At 45.9% G+C, this 17217-nt stretch overlaps 1 protein-coding gene across 1 annotated transcript in view; it reads left to right on the forward strand.

Annotated features, from left to right (window-relative positions):
• Window positions 1-4323: 4323 nt before the first annotated feature.
• BLMH (bleomycin hydrolase) overlaps window positions 4324-17217 on the forward strand; it is a 45588-nt gene continuing 32694 nt past the window's right edge. Inside the window, exons 1-6 of the mRNA XM_027861637.1 lie at window positions 4324-4443; window positions 5190-5405; window positions 8041-8150; window positions 9265-9400; window positions 12590-12678; window positions 14144-14236. Coding sequence (XP_027717438.1) covers window positions 4431-4443; window positions 5190-5405; window positions 8041-8150; window positions 9265-9400; window positions 12590-12678; window positions 14144-14236 — 657 coding nt within the window. The 5' untranslated portion in view covers window positions 4324-4430. The remainder of the gene's footprint in view (window positions 4444-5189; window positions 5406-8040; window positions 8151-9264; window positions 9401-12589; window positions 12679-14143; window positions 14237-17217) is intronic.

Below are 17217 nucleotides of genomic sequence, written 5' to 3' on the forward strand. Positions count from 1 at the left end.
GTTTCTCTGATAAAGACTTTATTTCTCAAACATATAGAAAACTGAGCCGAATTTGTAGAAATAAGAGACATTTTAAATCACTATTGATGAGAGAAATGCAAATTGAAACAACTCTGAGCTACTACCTTATACCTGTCAGACTGGCTAATGTGACAGAAAACGAAAATGACAAATGTTGGAGGGGATGTGGGAAAATTAAAACACTAATGTACTATTGGTGAAGTTGTATACTGATTCAACTATTCTGGAGACCAATTTGGAACTATGCCCAAAGAGCTATGCCACTACCAGGTCTATATCCCAAAGAGATAAAAAAACAAAAAGGAAAAGGACTTATGTGTACACAAATACAACAACTCTTTTAGTGGTGGCAAAGAATTGGAAATTGAGGGGATGTCCATTAATTGGGGAATGGCTGAACAAGTTGTAGTATATGATTGCGACAGAATACTATTATACTAAAAGAAACGATGAACAGAATGCTCTCAGAAAAACCTGGAAAAACTTACATGAACTGATACAAAGTGAAAAGAGCAGAACCAGGAGAACACTGTATACAGTAACAGCAATACTATATGATGATCTACTATGAATAACTTAGCTATGTTCAGCAATACAATGATCTAAGACAATTCTGTAGGACTTAGGATGAAAGGTGCTGTCCATCTCCAAAGAAAGAACTGGTAGAGCCTGAATGCAGATCAAAGATATTTTTCTTTATTTTTCTTTTTTTCTGTCTGTGTTTTCTTTTACAGAATGGCTTATGTGGAAATGTGTTGTGCCTGACTACACATGTATAACTGTGTCAAATTGCTTGCCTTCTCAATGAGGGAGAGAATTTGGAACTCCAAATTTGAAAAAAAAGGGAATGTTAAAATTGTTTTTACATGTAATTGGGAAAAGATAAAATATTAGGTAAGATTTTTACAATTAAAAAAAAAACAAAAGGGGGTTAAGACAACAATGCAGAGCCCTTTAGAGCCATGGTGATTTTCAACTTTGCATAGACTCCTTGAGTGCCAAGAAGCATCTCCAAACTCTCTGCCTTGTTACAGCAGATAAGTACTGTTTGCGCCTGCTTCAATACCTCCCATTCTCATCCTAACACTGCACAAAGGACTTGACTTTCAGGGTACCACACAAAGGTTCCACAAACTAAAAAATATGGGGAAATTACTCGTTAGAATGTTATCTCTGGTAGGTTTCATAGAGTGCCTGCCCCAGGTATCCTTCAAGGCTCAGCTCAAGGTTCACTTCCCACTTGTCTTTCCCAACTCTCTCACTTCTTCCCCTACCCCCAGTTGTTAGTGACCTTCCCCCTTTCTATTCTAATACTATTTTCTATTCATTTATGTAGAATGTCCCAAAAGTTTTAGTGCAAGCTTTAAGCTTACTTTAATAGCTTAAAGCTTCAATAGCTTTTTGTTCTTGTGGGGGAGAACATCGAGTGTCTCTAAAGCTTAGTGAAGTTATAAACTAGCTTAAAACTAAAGCTAGTTTAAAGCTGGGGGCAGTTAGATGGCCCAGTAGAGGAAGTAGTGGGACTCGACTCAGGAAGACCTGAGTTCAAAGATGCTGTATGACCCTGGGCAAGTCACTTAATGCTGTTTGCCTCAGTTTCCTCATCTGTAAAATGAGCTGGAGAAGGAAAGGGTAAACCACTCCAGTATCTCTGCCAAGAAAACCCCAGATGGGGTCACAAAGAGTCAGACACAACTGAGTAACAAATTTTAAGCTAGCTTAAAACTTAGCTTAAAAAGCTAAGACTTTGGGAACACCCAGTATTTGTTGTTTTCTCCTCAGAAGAATAAAAAGCTCTTTGAGGGCAGTGAATATTTCAATTTTGTCTTTGTGTCCTATCCATAGCTTCTAGCACAGTGCCTGGCTCATAATAGATGTCTGATAAATGCTTATTGAATGAATGAATGGATGAGAACATTGGATCCAGAAGTCAGGCATGTATTGGTTTTGAATAATCGCTGTAACTTTGGAGGAAGATGCTTCAGCTCTCTGAGTGTCTGTTTCCTCATCTGTAAAAAGGGACGATAATTCTTATTCCATATTTAGCAATGGGTTGTTATGAGGATCAAAGGAGAGAAACTCCTGGTAAGATGTTCTGTAAATAGGAAATTGTTACATGATGGTCAGCTATTGTCAGTTATGTTAGGCATCCCAGGCTTCTGGAGACCTGTCTAAGTCTTTTCCTTTGTCCAAATCAAATCTTGCTGAGGAAGACGGGAGGAACTTCTGCATTCCAGGGCCAGACGCTGCTCCTGGTTTTATGATACACCTTGATTCTAGGATAGGGGCAGTTTAGTAATTTTTCATTGCTTGTTTTGATTCCTTTTTATGTACGGCCAATACTGGTGGTGTCAGAACCAGTTCAAATGTCTTCCCAAGCCTAACAACTTGGGTCTAACTATATCAGAAAGGATATTCACTAGGTTGGAAATCAGAGGACCTTTGAGCCAAATTACAACTTGACTTCTTGCTGGAGGGGTGACATTGGATAAGTCGGTCCAATCCCCTCTCTACCGTTCTGTTTCCTCCTCAGTAAAATAAGGACTGATTTCTAATGTCTCTTCCAGTTCTAAGTTCTATAAACTGGGAACTTTGAAGTGTTGGACAATTTGAAACTGGATGGCTGGGCTGAGGCCCTGTGGGAGGGTGGTTTAAATCTCAGGAGACGATGCAAGTCCCCGGCAGCCAAAATCATCTCTCTCCCTTCCATGGGCTTTCATCTCAGTGACATCCCCTCACACCCACTTCAAGTACTCTTCAAGTTCACCAAAAAGCCTGGGTCATTTCCATATTACCAGGTCCAACTTGGACCCATTGGAGGAAAAACCTAAGGGGACCTTCTTGGGGAAGATTGTGTGTAGGCCACACCCTTGGAACCCCTTTTGGGAGGTCAGCTTCTAGTGCGACAATTTAAGAGATCATCCGGATGAAGCCCCTCATTTTATAGGAGTGAAAACCCAAGCCCAGCAAAGATGACACAGGGAGCGTCAAAGCAAATGTCCCAAGTGCCCTGATTCCAAAGCCATTACTCTTTTTAATTGAATTTTTTTTTTCAATTAACAAGCATTTCAAGTGGGACTTAAATGAGACATAAGAAGACACTCTCAACCTACCCCTTCATGGAGTTGGTCCACAGGTGGTGGTGGTGGGCAGTTGTTTGCCATTTCCTTCTCCAGTGGATTAAGGCAAAGGTTAAGTGACCTGCCCAGGGTCACACAGCTACTGAGTGTCTGAGGCAGAATTTGAACTGAGGTCTTCCTGACTCCAGGCAGCCATTTAGCTGCCTTGGGTGTTACAGAAAGCATATGTTTTTGAACTTTTAAAATACGTAACCTGATAAACGCAGGAGAGAAAAAGGAATGCGCATTTATGTTCTCTCTCTGTGAAAGGAAGAAAAAGAAAAGGAAAGAAGGGAGGAAGGAAGGAATGAAGGCAGGAAGGAAGGGAAGAAAGAAGGCAGGGGAGGGAGGGCAGGAGGAAGGAAGGAAGGAAAGAAGGAAGGAAGGGAGGGAGGGAGGGAGTCCGTTGGCCACGTCCAGGAGGTGCATGTCTCGGTCAGGACATCCCTCTTTCCTCTGGGACCTCCGGAATCACGGGTGTCCCGGCCTCGATCGTTGCTAAGTCAGAGCCATCCTTCGGACTCCCGGTGTGGGGCTCTCCCCCCACGCGCTGCCTCCGCCTGTAACGGGCAGTGGATTCGCGTCCCTTGATCCCGGGTGTCTCTGTTCGAAGCTTCCCCGCTCTAAGACTTTTGGGACACGGGGGGGGGGGCGGTGTGCAGGCGGGGAGGAGGTGGCTTGCTACAGCTGAGACTGGGACCACCACAATGTGACCCCGGGCAAGTCGCGCCCGGCCTCCGTTTCCTCCTCTGTAAAATGTGGGGGCGGGGTCCCTTCCTGCCCCAGAGCTAGGCCTGTCCTTCGTGTCTGGGTCCCGTCCCCCAGGCACACAGCAGGCGCTTAACGCTTGCTGGCTGCGATGACCTGTTGATCGCGGGGTGATCGTGGCGGCCCGGCCCCGGGCCCCGGGGGCCCCGCCGCCGCCGCCGCCGGCGTCGTCGTCACGGAGCCGGCCTGCCCCGCCTCCGGGCGGGGCCCGCTCCCCCGACGGCGCTGACTCAGCAACGCGAGGGGCGAGGTTTGTCCCTCGGCGGACCCCGTTTATCCCTCCCGGCTTCGCCGGGGCCGAGTGCGTTTCCTCTTTCCGGCGCTCCGGGTGTCCGCGAGCCCCATCCCGCCGCTTGCCCCGCTCACCCCGGCCCTGCTCCGCCTGACCCCGGCGCCTGCCCCCGCCCGCCGGAGCCGGACCCAGACCGGACCCGGACCAACCGCCGCCAGCGCCGCCCCCGGCCCGCCTCGGGACCCCCCGGACAGCGACCGTTACGAGGCCGCGCGCGCACCGCCGTCGCCATGAACGACGCGAGTGAGAGTCGAGGGGGGAGCGTTGGGGGTCGGGGCGGGGGGGGGGTGTCGGGACCCTGCGTGCGCGCGCCCCGCCGCGTGCGTGTGCCCAGCGTCTCCCACCCCCCACCGCGGAAGAAGGGAGGAAGGACCCTCGGACTCCAGCCCTGCTAGGATGGCACAGGGAAACTGGGGCCCGGGGGTAGAGAGGAGTCTCGCCTCCTCGATGGACAAGACAGGGAAACTGAGGCGGCGGGTGGCTGGGCGAGGGGAGCGAGCGCCCCAAGGTCACCCAGCTAGACAAGTGGCAGGGCCGGGTCCTGGGATCAGAGGTCCAGAGGTAGAAAGGTCCTCGGACATCGTCTGGTCTTACCCCTTTACTTGACAAGACGGGGAAACTGAGGCGGGGGTGGGGGAGTGCTCCAAGGTCACCCAGCTAGACAAGTGGCAGGGCTGGCTCGTGGGATCGGAGGTCTAGAACTGTGCCCCTTGAGAATGGGGGCGTATCATAAGTCCTAAGGGTTGGGTTCATGGGAACATGGGGGGGCCTCAGAGAACCTCCCCATTGTATGGAGTGGACCTGTGCGTCCTGAATGTTTGCACAAGGCCAGGACCTCGGTCTCTTTGTAAAGTGGATTTATAAAGTAAATTGGTAAAGAGTACGGTTGGCCTCTGTGGTCTCTCAGGCCCCTTCCAGCCTAAGACCTGAGAAATCCGGAAAGTCGCCCGCAGCTTGAGTTAGCCTCAACCTGTCTCTTTGTGTTCAAGTGAGCGACTGTCCAGCGGGGCTGAGCCTCAGGAAGTTGGCTGCCATCACCCAGAAGCTGAGCAGCGACCCCCTGTTCTCCCTGGCCCAGAACGTGGGGAGCACCCACGACCTGCTGGACGTCTGTCTGCGGCGCTCCACGGTGCAGGACACGCAGCATGTCTTTCAGCACGCCGTGCCTCAGGAAGGCAAGCCTGTCACCAACCAGAAGAATTCAGGTAAGGGAGAGTTACTTTTGGAGATTGGATTTCTTGGCTGCTCCCTCGCTTTTCCTTAGGAGATCATGTTCGCTTGCTCTCCTCTCGGCCCCACTCAGGGAAATGAGGAAAGTTTGCTTGAAGAACTTGAAGTAAATTGCTAGAAGAGATTGACTGATTGTGCTTTCTTCCTGAAGTACTTAGTCTGGGCCTCTTTAACTCTTACAGTGCAGCAAATGCTGATTTCCCAATAAGTCGATATCATTATTAATGCTGCTGCTCTTGTCTCTAGTGCCTCATACACTGTTGTCTGCCACGGCCAGTGCAGCAGGCACCAGGAGGCCTTCTTTAAAAAGTGTTGACGCTCTAAGATGGCACCCATTGGTGTTGGTTTTTAGTGCTTGACTCAAACAAGCCTCACACTGAGGACGCCAAAGTCATGGCCTTGATCTCTTTGGCAGCGTTTTTCTGTTCCATGGCCACTGATCAAGCGCTCTGCCCTTTGTCACAAGAGAGACCTGGACAGAAGTCTGTGGGTATATTGGTAGAGCTCTACTTTCATGATAGGAAAAACATGTCAAAGTACAGGCTTTAGTATGTGTGGTGGTATTTTTATTTCCAGCAAATTCATTTGGAGCGGCTCCTAACCTGGAGTCCATGAACCTCGATGGGAAAAAAAATCACAGTTTTATTTTCACTAGTCTTTAACATCAACTTAACATTTCCTTCAACTATGAATTTAAAGAAAAACAAACCACATTAGACCCACGGCACACAAAATTAAGGAGTCTCGGTCTAGGGTATGGCCAGCTACTCTGTGTGTACTTGAAGCAGACCAGAGCCAGGAGTCATGGGAGTTGAGAAGGGTAAGGAACTGGAGGCCAGCGTTTTCTAAGGGGTTGGGGGTGGGATGGAGATGACTGATCTAATCAGAATTAGGGAGATGATGTAGAGGTCCGTAGGTGACCAGAACAAGGCAGAATGGGCCTTAAAGGAAGAGAGGTGGTTGCTGACTGGGAGCGTCCGAAAGCAGCCTTAGAGAGAACAGATGATGCCAACTTCTCTTCCTGATGCAGTGGGTCAGAGGGTAAGAGGATGAGCAGCCAGCCTTGGGGAGGTTGCCAAGAGATGTGGTGTCTTCAGAAGAAGGTTAGGTTTCAGTGAGCCCCAGAATGTGGAAGATGTTCAAGAGGAAGGGGCTTCGTAATGGGGGAGAGTTCCAGAGGTCACAATGGCAAGGGAGGGCAGAGGAAGATAGGGATTCGAGAGGGCGAGGAGTGAGGCGATGATGGGGGCTCCTGTCCCACTTTTGCCAGTGACTTCACCCTGGTTCTTGGAGGGCAAGATGTGTGGGGGCTTCCACTCTACCCAAGAGAGGAGAGTGATGCCTGGGAACTGAGGGGGTGGTGGGAGGGAGAGACAGCCTGAAATAACTGCTGCCCAGTGCTCCCTGGGGCAAAGCTCCAGCCTCCCTCTGCTAATTCCAGCCCATTTTCAGCAGTTAGAAGTGGGAGGACTCCAGGTGTATTTGCATTAAAATGTTACATTTGCATGTGTAGGTTGGTTAGTACCAGTATAAACAACCAGCCAACGTTTTAGGTTCAGTTTTCTTACAGGCCAGTTAACTTCCAACTGAGGAAACTATTCAAGGCACCCAGTCAGGCCCAGCTTCCTGGGCTGTCTGCTGTCCAGCATCTATGCTGGAGAGAAAAGCAGCTGTTTGGGTACTTTATTGGTTTCTCTTATTCCTATGTGCAAAAAGATAAGATACAGGACCAGGGCAGTTAGACTAGTCAATGTATTCTCCAGTAATTTTGAAGTTCTTATTATATACCAGTAAGATAAGCAGGGTTTTTTTTTTCCCCTTACCCGTCCCCAACCCCATCAGCACATAAGAGAGTCAGGTCCACAAAATAAAATTATACAATGAGGAGAGAGACAGACAGACAGACAATTCTAGGGACAGATAGAAGATGTCTAGAAATGTAGTGGTCCCCAGACCATGGTTTATAGGAGTTATGTATTCATATTTATTGGTTCTTGTAACAGTAATATTCAGTTAGGTTTATTTGTTGCTATTTATTTAGCTCTTTCCCAATCAGTGGGCGTATACTTTATTTCCAGTTCTTTGCTCCCACAAAAAGTGGTGCTATACATATTCAGACGTAGATAAGACCTTTCAAGTTTGGACCTTCTTGGGGTGTACGCCTAGCAGTAGGATCTCTTGGTCAAAGGGTATGGATGTTTTGGTCACTTTCTCAGTATGATTCCAGATTACTTTCTGTTGGACCAATCCATAGCTTCACCAACAATGCCCTAGAATGCCTGCCTCTCCTTGCCCAACCCCTTCAACTCTGACTATGCTCATCTTTGGTTCTCTTGCCAGTTGGCTGGGTATGAGTGGTCTCCATGCACATTTCCCTTGTTGGCAATTTGGAACGTCTTTCATTGGTCATTTGGACCATTCTTTTGTATAGATCCAGGTCTTCTTTTGAGGAGCTGCGTATGTGGTCATTTTTATCTGCTCCTATCTCTGTCTTATTCTTGAGTTGTCCAAGACTGCAGCATGATGCTCACCAGGAAATGCAGTTGTGTGTCTAATGCAACCTAGGAGAATACAGTGACTTGGGGTTTCTGTTTTCTTTTCTTTTTGCAGGGAGATGCTGGATCTTTTCGTGTCTGAACGTTATGAGACTTCCTTTTATGAAAAAGTTCAACATTGAAGAATTCGAGTTCAGTCAGTCGTATCTGTTTTTCTGGGACAAGGTATGGGAGTGAACTCCTCGCCGAGCTGTTCCCATTCATTGTCACGCACAGCTTCTCAGTAAGACCTTCTTCTTCAGAGCCTGGGTTTCCAGTTTGGGGCCACCCCTCGTCCCGTAGGTGATGCGCCGTTGTTGTACTCTCTGAGGTATTACAGGTCCCTCTCCTACAAAGGCAAAGCTGTTAGCAGCTGGCAGGGAAGTCCCCTCATTGCACTATTGCCTGTCTCCTCTATACCTGTTGGTATTTCTGATCATTCCACTAGGTCGTCTACATTCTTTAGCCTTTGTAAGACTACATTCCCAACTGCATATAGGACTTATCAGGAAAACAAGTTTGGATTGTGTCTCGAGGAAAAACAGTGATGCTTCAGAATCTCATCTCCTAGGGACCTTAGCGGCCATCTAGTGCAACCTCTGCCTGAAGCGTCAGTCCCCACTATAACCTTCCTGACAAGTAGTCATTCAGCCACCACTTGAAGACTTAGAAAGGTAGTGAGTTCCATTTTCCGGACATCTCTGTTAGTGTTTTCTTGTTTCTATGAGCCCAAATCGGTATCCTTGGATCTTCTGTTGCTGATCCTAGTTAGATCCTCTAGGGCCCAGCAGAATAAAGCTCTTCCTCTTTCCGTATTAAAGCTCTTCCAAGCTGTGATCGTGTTCCCTTCAAGTATTCGGGTTTTAGTTTCCCGAGATCCTTCCACCGGTCCTCATAGGACACAGTGTCCTGATTGTGATCTTCTGAATGTTCTCTATTTTGTCCATGCCTCTGCTACGTGGTAGTGGAAACAGAACACAATATTTAAGATAGAGTCTGACTAGAACGTATTACAGTGGGGCTCGGGCCTCCGTTGGTCTTGCGTCTGTACTTCTACTAATGTAGTGCAGAAGCAGTCATTATTATGGTGTGACTGGGCTATTCAAGCAGTACTCAAGTATAAGAAGAAATAGTTAACCAATGACAGACTCTTGAAGGCATATTTTGGCATTCAGGAACCAGACTGATTAGGAAGTGAAATAGTACATGAGGCCCACAAATGTTCCATTGGCCATATTCATATAGCATATCTGCTGGGTTTTCACCTCACTTTTGCCTGACTTGCCTTATTATGTTCCAGGTTGAACGCTGTTATTTCTTTTTGAATGCTTTCGTTGAAACAGCCGAGGAACCAGAGGATGGAAGGCTGGTGCAGTACTTACTTACTAATCCTGCAAATGATGGTGGACAATGGGATATGCTAGTCAATATCATTGGTAAGACATTGTTTCCCAGAATGTTGATCAATTAAAGGAACTGAAATAGACCATATTAAAGGCCCAGGATTCTAGTGCTGGACTCTTAATTCGTAGCTAATTCGTGACATCCATTTGACCTGAAAGAAGGGTTTGTTCTTCCTCATCCTTCATTCCTTCCTCACATAGCCTCTATTTTGTTGATGACCCTGACTTCTGTTAATTAACGCAGCACAGAATGAATCAGTATGTTTTGGTGAAGAGGCAGTTAAACAAATGATAGGCTCTCAAAAGCCTATGTCGGCCTTCAAGCTCCAGATTAGTTATCCTGTGAGAACTCACTACCTTTCTATGGTTTCAAGTGGTGGCTGGTTGACCACTTGTTGGGAAGGTTATAGTGGGGACTGATGCTTCAGGCAGAGGTTGCACTAGATGGCCGCGAAGGTCCCTAAGAGATGAGATTCTGAAGCATCACTGTTTTTCCTCAAGACACAATCCAAACTTATTTTCCTGAAAAGTCCTACATGCAGTTGGGAATGTAGTCTTACAGAAGCTATTATATGAGGTGAAGATGTGTGTGGGCAGAAACAGAATTGATTATGCAACAGACCACCTGGACAGAAAGAGGAAATAGATAAGGCTAGAAAACAGTTCACTAACCTGATAAGGGAGAGCATGATGTAGTAATCCTTAGGAGACAGTATTCACATATGTACTAGATCTTTGCTCAAAGCATAATAGCTACTGACTTCTTGACTTTCCTTAACAATTCCATCCTTTAAAAGGTAGAGGGGAGGGAAAGTTCTATCTTAGAGTTAATTCTCACCCACAAGGAGAACTTGTTGCAGAGACAAAACATTGGGAATTTGGGAGTGTAGGAGTGGTAACGAGAAGTCAAGTCATCAGGTGTTTATTAGGCACCTGCTGTGTGCCAGGCACTGTGCCAAGCACTGGGGATACAAAAGAAGGACAGTTCCTGCTCTCAGAGAGGCTTGTGGCTTAATGGGAAGAACAATATGTGAACATTGGTGTACAGACAAGATATTACTAGGCTGAACTGGGACTAACGTGAAACGGAAGGTGCTAGCATTAATGGAGAATCAGGAAAGGCTTCTTGTAGATGTTGGGATTTTAGCTGGGATCTCAAGGGAACCTGGACATGGAGATAAGGAGGGTGAGCATTCCAGGCCTGGGGGACAACCTGTGAAAACTCACAGAGTTGGAGGATAGAGCATCATGTGTGAGAAACAGTAAGGAGGGCAGCATCACTGAATCACAGAGTACTGGAAGGGAGTGAGATGCAACAGAGTTAACAAGACTGGAAACAAGTGGGTCAGGTTAAGAAGGGCTTTAAAGCCGAGACATTGGCTTTTCCATTTGATCCTGGATGTAGTAGGGAACAACTGGACTTTAATGAGTTAGAGGGTGGACAGGGTCAGAATTTGGCTTTAGGAAGATAATTTTGGCAGCTAAATGGACTAAGGATGGGAGTGGGGAGAAATGTGAAGACCAACCATCAGGCTATTGTAATTGTCCAGGTATGGGATGCCAAGGGCCCATTCCACTCTATATTAGAATTTGTGGTAGAAGAGAGGTAGGCCAAGAATAGTTTGACATATAACCTTAGTTTTTAGGAGAATAGATTTCAGAAGATTCAGAGTGAAACTATGCAAGGTAAGATCCCAAGAACTAAAATTTTCCAGGGGAAGGCAGCCTCGGAGTGATGAGAAGAATGAAATTATGAAGACAAAAAGAGAAACTATTTTGATGGAAAAGCAAAGGGGGAATTGTCTAAAGAGAGTATCAACAAATTTAACTTATGAGAAGACACCTTGGACACAGGATGGGAGCAAGGACGGGCAATGGAGGATGGCTGTCGAAACATGGCAGGGTCCTGTAAAAATAATGCCAGGACTGCTAGAGCTAACGATCGGGAGAAAACATAAGCACACCAAAAAGGGCTGGTCTTGTTTTTGGTTTGTTTGAGCCATTTTGGGGAGAAGAGGAAGAATAAAGGAGGGATGAAACAGTAAAAACCGCAAATACAGAGAAGGCCAGTAGTTACTCAGTCTTATTTTGCTTCTGTTTTCTTGGCTAAGAGAATGACCTTTGGGCTGACAAGGAAAAACAGAAATAGCTTATAGGGAGTTGATACCTAGGCTAAATCTGGGGATAGGAAGATCTCATTACCTCTGATGAGTTCAAGGCACCATTTCCAAATAAATAGAATCCTCAGGTGTGAAAGAACTGGCAGATGTGATTAATGAGCCTTTGCAATGGTCTTTGAAAGATCGTGGAGAGTGTGAGAGGTACCCCAAGAAGGGCACTTGTCTCAGTTTTTAAAGAGTAGGGAAGGTAGGTAATGGGGTCTGCAAACAGGCCACTGAGCTGGATTCAATTCCGGGAAAATTCTGGGGCTGGTTAGTGAATATCTTGAAAAGGCAGCTGTGATCACAAAGAGCCAGTATGACTTCTCTGAGGCTTCTAGATCAGTAAAATACTGGGCTCTAGGCTGATTTTAGCAAAGCGTTTGACAGAGCCTCTCATTCTGTTTTTGTGGGAAAGATGGGAAAAGGTGGGAGAGATTAGAGAATAAGTGGATTTGGAAGTGGTTGGACCCGAAGAATAGTTATTAATAGTTCATTGTTAGAGACGGTTAGGTGGTTCAGTGGATAGAGTACGGGCCCTAGAATCAGGAGGACCTGAGTTTAAATCTGGCCTCAGACACGTACTAGCTGTATGACCTTGGGCAAATCACTTAACCCCAATTGCTCTCTTCCTGCCTCCCAAAAAAAAATAGTTCATTGTTGGAAAGAAGTGTTTTCTGAAGGGCCCCAAAGATTTGTGCTTGCCTCTTTCCCACTTGACCTTTTTTTAGTCCATGATTTGGTGAAAGCCAAAATGGCCTTTATCATATTTGCAGATGACATAGAGCTGGGGGAAGATATGATGTGTTTGATGATACAATTTGGGCCAAATATTGGGATCACATTTAGGAAGATGAAGTTTAATAGGGGTAAATGTGAAATTTTACGTTTGGATTAAAGAAATCAGCATCAAGTCCAAGATGGGAGAGACATGGTGTTATGTAGTAGATCCTTTGAAAAAAGATCTGCTGGTTTGGGTAGACTACCAGCTAAATGTGCTCTGCCAGTGTGATTTGGTGATAGTTGTGAAACTCATTTGTGGACATTTTTTTTTAATTTTTAGAAAAATATGGGGTTGTTCCTAAGAAGTGCTTCCCTGAGTCTCATACAACGGAGGCAACTAGAAGAATGAATGACATTCTGAATCACAAGGTAGGAAGTGTGGGGAGGGCTACTCCTGTGCGTACCCCAGAGCGCCCATCTGTCTTCTTCCTGACCACGGTGCTCATGGGCAGCTGTTCTCTGTCCTCAGGCCCTCAGCCTCGGTATCCCTGGGGTCCCTCGGGCAGCTCAGCGCACGCTTATCCCCTGGTTTGCGGCGTCCTTGGGGTCAATGATCTCTCTTCTTAGTATATTTCATGGCTGGTGCAGCTTTTTTTTGTGTTTCCTGATGTTCACGTGTACAAGTGTTATAGTGTTTTTGCTCATTTCTTTCTTGATCTCTTTCCTGACTGGAAAACTTGTGATTTCCTCATCACGAGGCACTCCCCTCTATCAGAGCGGATCCATCTACTCTGCAACTTCTAGTTTTGGAGAGTGGCCTGGGGCACTGAGAGGTCAAGAAAAGACTTGTCTAGGGTCACACGGCCAGTATGGGACAGAGGCGGAACTCAAACACAGCTCTTTCTGATTCCAAAGCCAGCTCTCGACTCCTTCTGCCAGGCTACCTCTCATTTCATTGATATCCTGAAATGGAGTGCTGGGTTGGCTTCTGTGGACAAGCCACGGGGACACAAGTGGGTTAGGATTTCTGAGGGAAGCTGTAGTTGAAGCTGCTGTTATTAACCTGCCTTCACGCTGACCTGCCTGCAGGAGAAACTGCTTTGTCAGCCTGAAGCCTTTTGGGCGTAGGAGTTGCAAGGCTATAATCTGTTGCTGTAAACCCACGGGTTCTTCTTGGTGTCACCTTTAGAATGGCGCACTTTTAGATGAGTTTCCCATCACTGGAAGTGAACTGGAGCTTCTCACTTGTGGACTGCCCGGTCAACGCGCTGTACCTCCGTGTGACCAGGGTGTTTCCTTTACTCCTGCTCCGGATTTCCACGATTAGTCGCACCGTGCCTCGCTCGCTTTTATCTCCAGTGTGGCATGTTCTTCTTTGCCATTTGAAATAATGTATCCCACCCTGAAATGTACCCATAAATGAGACCTCTCTCGTTCCTCAGGCACTGGCATAGCATTAGTCACAACTGCTCAGCGGGGAAGAAAAAGTTAGCAACAAGTAAAATTCAGAGCAGGTCAAATCTACGAGGCTCACTAGGTGGGACCTGGAAATGTGGTCCCTGGCCACAGGGTAGGAGGTGGCATAGTCGCCCGTGTCTGTGAGTCTGCTCCAGGGCCCAGTTTCTTCCAAAAGCAGCCCTTTCCCTACCACCTTTTGTTTACACTGGCAGTTAGTCCTCATGAAAAGTGTTTTTAGCATACCTTGTTCTGCATTAGATTGAATTTACATGGACCCATTGGGAAAAGGGTAAGTAGGGTCAGGAGCAAGCTCCCGTGTGCTCCGTTGCTTTCAGCATCTGTCAGCACCAGTTTTAATGAGTTAGCGAACCAGTGACAGTTCTGCATTAAAGTTGATTTAGGACACGCTTTAATGATAGACATTTTCTTTTCACAGATGAGAGAGTATTGTATACGACTTCGAAACTTGGTAAAAAGTGGAGCAACAGAAGAAGATATCTCTGTCACCCAGGACACCATGATGGAAGAGGTAATAATAGTGATTTGATTGTCATTAACACCCTTCCGGAGAGCTCAAAGAACGTTCACATTTGCTTTATTTTTTAATACCTTGGGAAGGCAGTTCAGAGGCCTAGTCATTATTATTTCCATTTTACAACTGGAGTGACTGAAAGGGATAAAAGGTAATCCTGGATTTGGGACCAAAATCCAGGCCTCCTGAGCTTGGATCTCCACCACTTCAGTATTTAATTGCACTTTATGTATAATTAATTTTCTTTATGGCTTGGGTCATGGGGAGGGGCAGGGATTATTACAGGTAGAAGATTTTGAAACACCATGGTATTAAAGTTTCATTAGTAATGGGCATCATAACCCTTGGAAATTGAAATAATGGCCTCTTTGGGAGGGTGGGAGGTGTTACAATAATACTGCTGACCTTTGCCAATCTAAAGGAGCCGTGAACTGACTGTGGATTAGTGATGTCCTGGGTCGCACACTGTGGGTGGGATTGTGGGAGGAGTCTCAGCAGAGTTGTTCTAGAGCAGAGGTATCAAAATCTAGGCTAGAGAAGCAGATTAATTGGGAAATATCTTAGCAAAATAAAAGTGCAGTAGAACATAGAAAATGTTAGTATGTGGTTTTCTAAATCAGTATGCCACGAGCAGGGATCCTTATGGATGGTTCGGTGCCCCTGTTTCTGTTGAGTTTGACACTCTTGGTCTAAAAGACCTCCTCCCCCCAACTCCCAAACACACTTTGAAACAATGGAACCCTAATATGGCTTCATTTTGCCTAGTTCTGGACCACATGTTTTCAGGACTTTATCCATTGATTCCATTGGTGGGCTTTTCCTTTTTTCTGCAGTGATTCCACTCATTTGAACCTGACACTTTCAGATTCCTGATCTGACTTAAAAGTCATTTAAGCAAATTAAATCAATAGCTTGAACTTACAGCCAGAACATTTTAACTGTACTTTGAATGGGTTCTGAGTACTTTGTGATTCTAAGAAATTGATTCTCAGTAAAGCCGAGAGTAGCTTATGTCTTGAAACAAGATTTTTTGTCTTGGGCTATTCTAGGTGTCCCACATTCCTCTCTTTCTAGCAGGGTGCTTAATCTTGGATCTGTGAGCTTGTTTTTAAAATATTTTAATAATTGTCTTTCAGTATAACATACTGAGAAAATATCAGTAAAATAGTAGGTGGCGGTTTTGAACGTTCAGGGTCTTTGGCTTCAGGGTATACAGAGTGACCTGCAGGGTCAGACTCAGGATCTGAATAGTCTCGTCTTCTGTTTCTAACAATGGCACCAGGGGACGTTCTTGGCTGCTGCAACACCAGCCCAGAAGGTTAAGGATGTCAGTCACTGCTTTTCTTCTGACTCTAGTCTCCTTCTCTGTAAAGTGGGAGAGCGGTGATACCTGGCGGTGCCTTCTTGCACTCTGCCTCTTGATGATTCTCCAAATCCTTCCATTCAGTTCAATAAATACCCAACGGCCTCTGTGTTCAACTTCTGCCTTCTCTTGTGGCTCAGTTTTTTTTTTCTCCTCTTTTTAGTGAGGCAATCAGGGTTAAGTGACTTGCCCAGGGTCACACAGTAAGTGTCAAGTGTCTGAGGTCAGATTTGAATTCAGGTCCTCCTGGCTCCAAGGCTGGAGCTCTACCCACTGTGCCACCTAGCTACCCCTCACAACAGTCTTTTAAACAACCATCAGACTCCCCTGACCAGACTCCATGGTGGTTTACTTCAAGCTTAGCCACATGTCTTCTTTTCCTTTTCCCCCTTAAGCTATTCCTGACCCCTAGGCCTCCTCTGGTAGTCTCTGAGTGCCTATGGTTGCCTCCAGGACCACCCCACGGCCATAGAAATGGTGCCATGAACTTTGTTATCCTATGGATTGACGATCAATACATGTTAGTTAATTCTGGGACCGTTCAAGCATGCCCATAGGGGTTAGGTTAAGGATATGATAAAAAAAGAGACAACACTTAGTCTGGGCATCCGTGGATCTTGTCGTGATGAATATTCATTTTTGTCCTCGTAAATGCATTAGTCTTGTAAACTGCAGAGAAGCCAGTCATTAGTAGCTTCTGGTTGATAATGAAATGACATTTGTAAAAGCACATAGCACAGTGCCTGGCATGTAGTAGGCACTTAATAAATGCTTGTTCCCTTCCCCCTTAAGAGAAAAACAGAAAATGCTTTATTTCTTCTTCTTTATTCTAAAACTACCCCATCCAAGCTTTAGGGGCACTCTCCAATTGTCCTGTTCTGAGAGACAGTGAGGAAGGTAGTGTTTATTAATCCATTATTATCCATTCCTTTTAGGGCAGGTCAAATTCTGTGTCCTAATTTCTTTTTTTTTTTTTTAAATGAAAAATTTAAAAATGTAAATGGTAAATGGAGACATGTTTTCCAGTATTATTACTTGGATAACAAGTATATATTACTTGGATAACAAAGTACAGTTGGGAAGGGTCCAAGGTGCACATGCTTCATGCTGAGTCGTCCTCTATGGCAAATGATACAATAGCAAATTCCCATAATATTTCTCTCTTCTTAGGATAGGGCCTGTTTACATATTTTCTGCCCCCTGTAGTCATGTTAGCAGCTCCTTCCTCATCCCTACCCAGGTCTTCTGTCCCCTCCACTTTTCAAAATTTGCTTTCTCTCTTTTTCCTCCTCCCATACCTCCCCTCTCCCCATTTAAAAGAAAAAAAGAAAAACAAAACTCTTGTGACAAATAATGCATATTCAAGCAAAACAAATTCCTTCATTGTCCATGTCCCAGAAGTGCACCTTAATCCATCCTCACCTCTGGCAGGAGGTGGGTGGCGTGTTGCATCATGGGTTCTCTGGAATCATAATGGGTCACTTCATTGTCTTTCCACGTGGGCTGCCTCCCTTGGATACCACAGAAGGAGTCATACTTGTTTTGGGAGCCTGTTTCCTCCCCACAACATCCTGCTTCCACTTGCCAAGCATCTCGGTAGGGCCTCTTCTCCTCC

The sequence above is a fragment of the Vombatus ursinus genome, unplaced genomic scaffold (assembly GCF_900497805.2).
Source record: "Vombatus ursinus unplaced genomic scaffold, bare-nosed wombat genome assembly UNPS02014768.1, whole genome shotgun sequence".
Classification (NCBI taxonomy): domain Eukaryota; kingdom Metazoa; phylum Chordata; class Mammalia; order Diprotodontia; family Vombatidae; genus Vombatus; species Vombatus ursinus.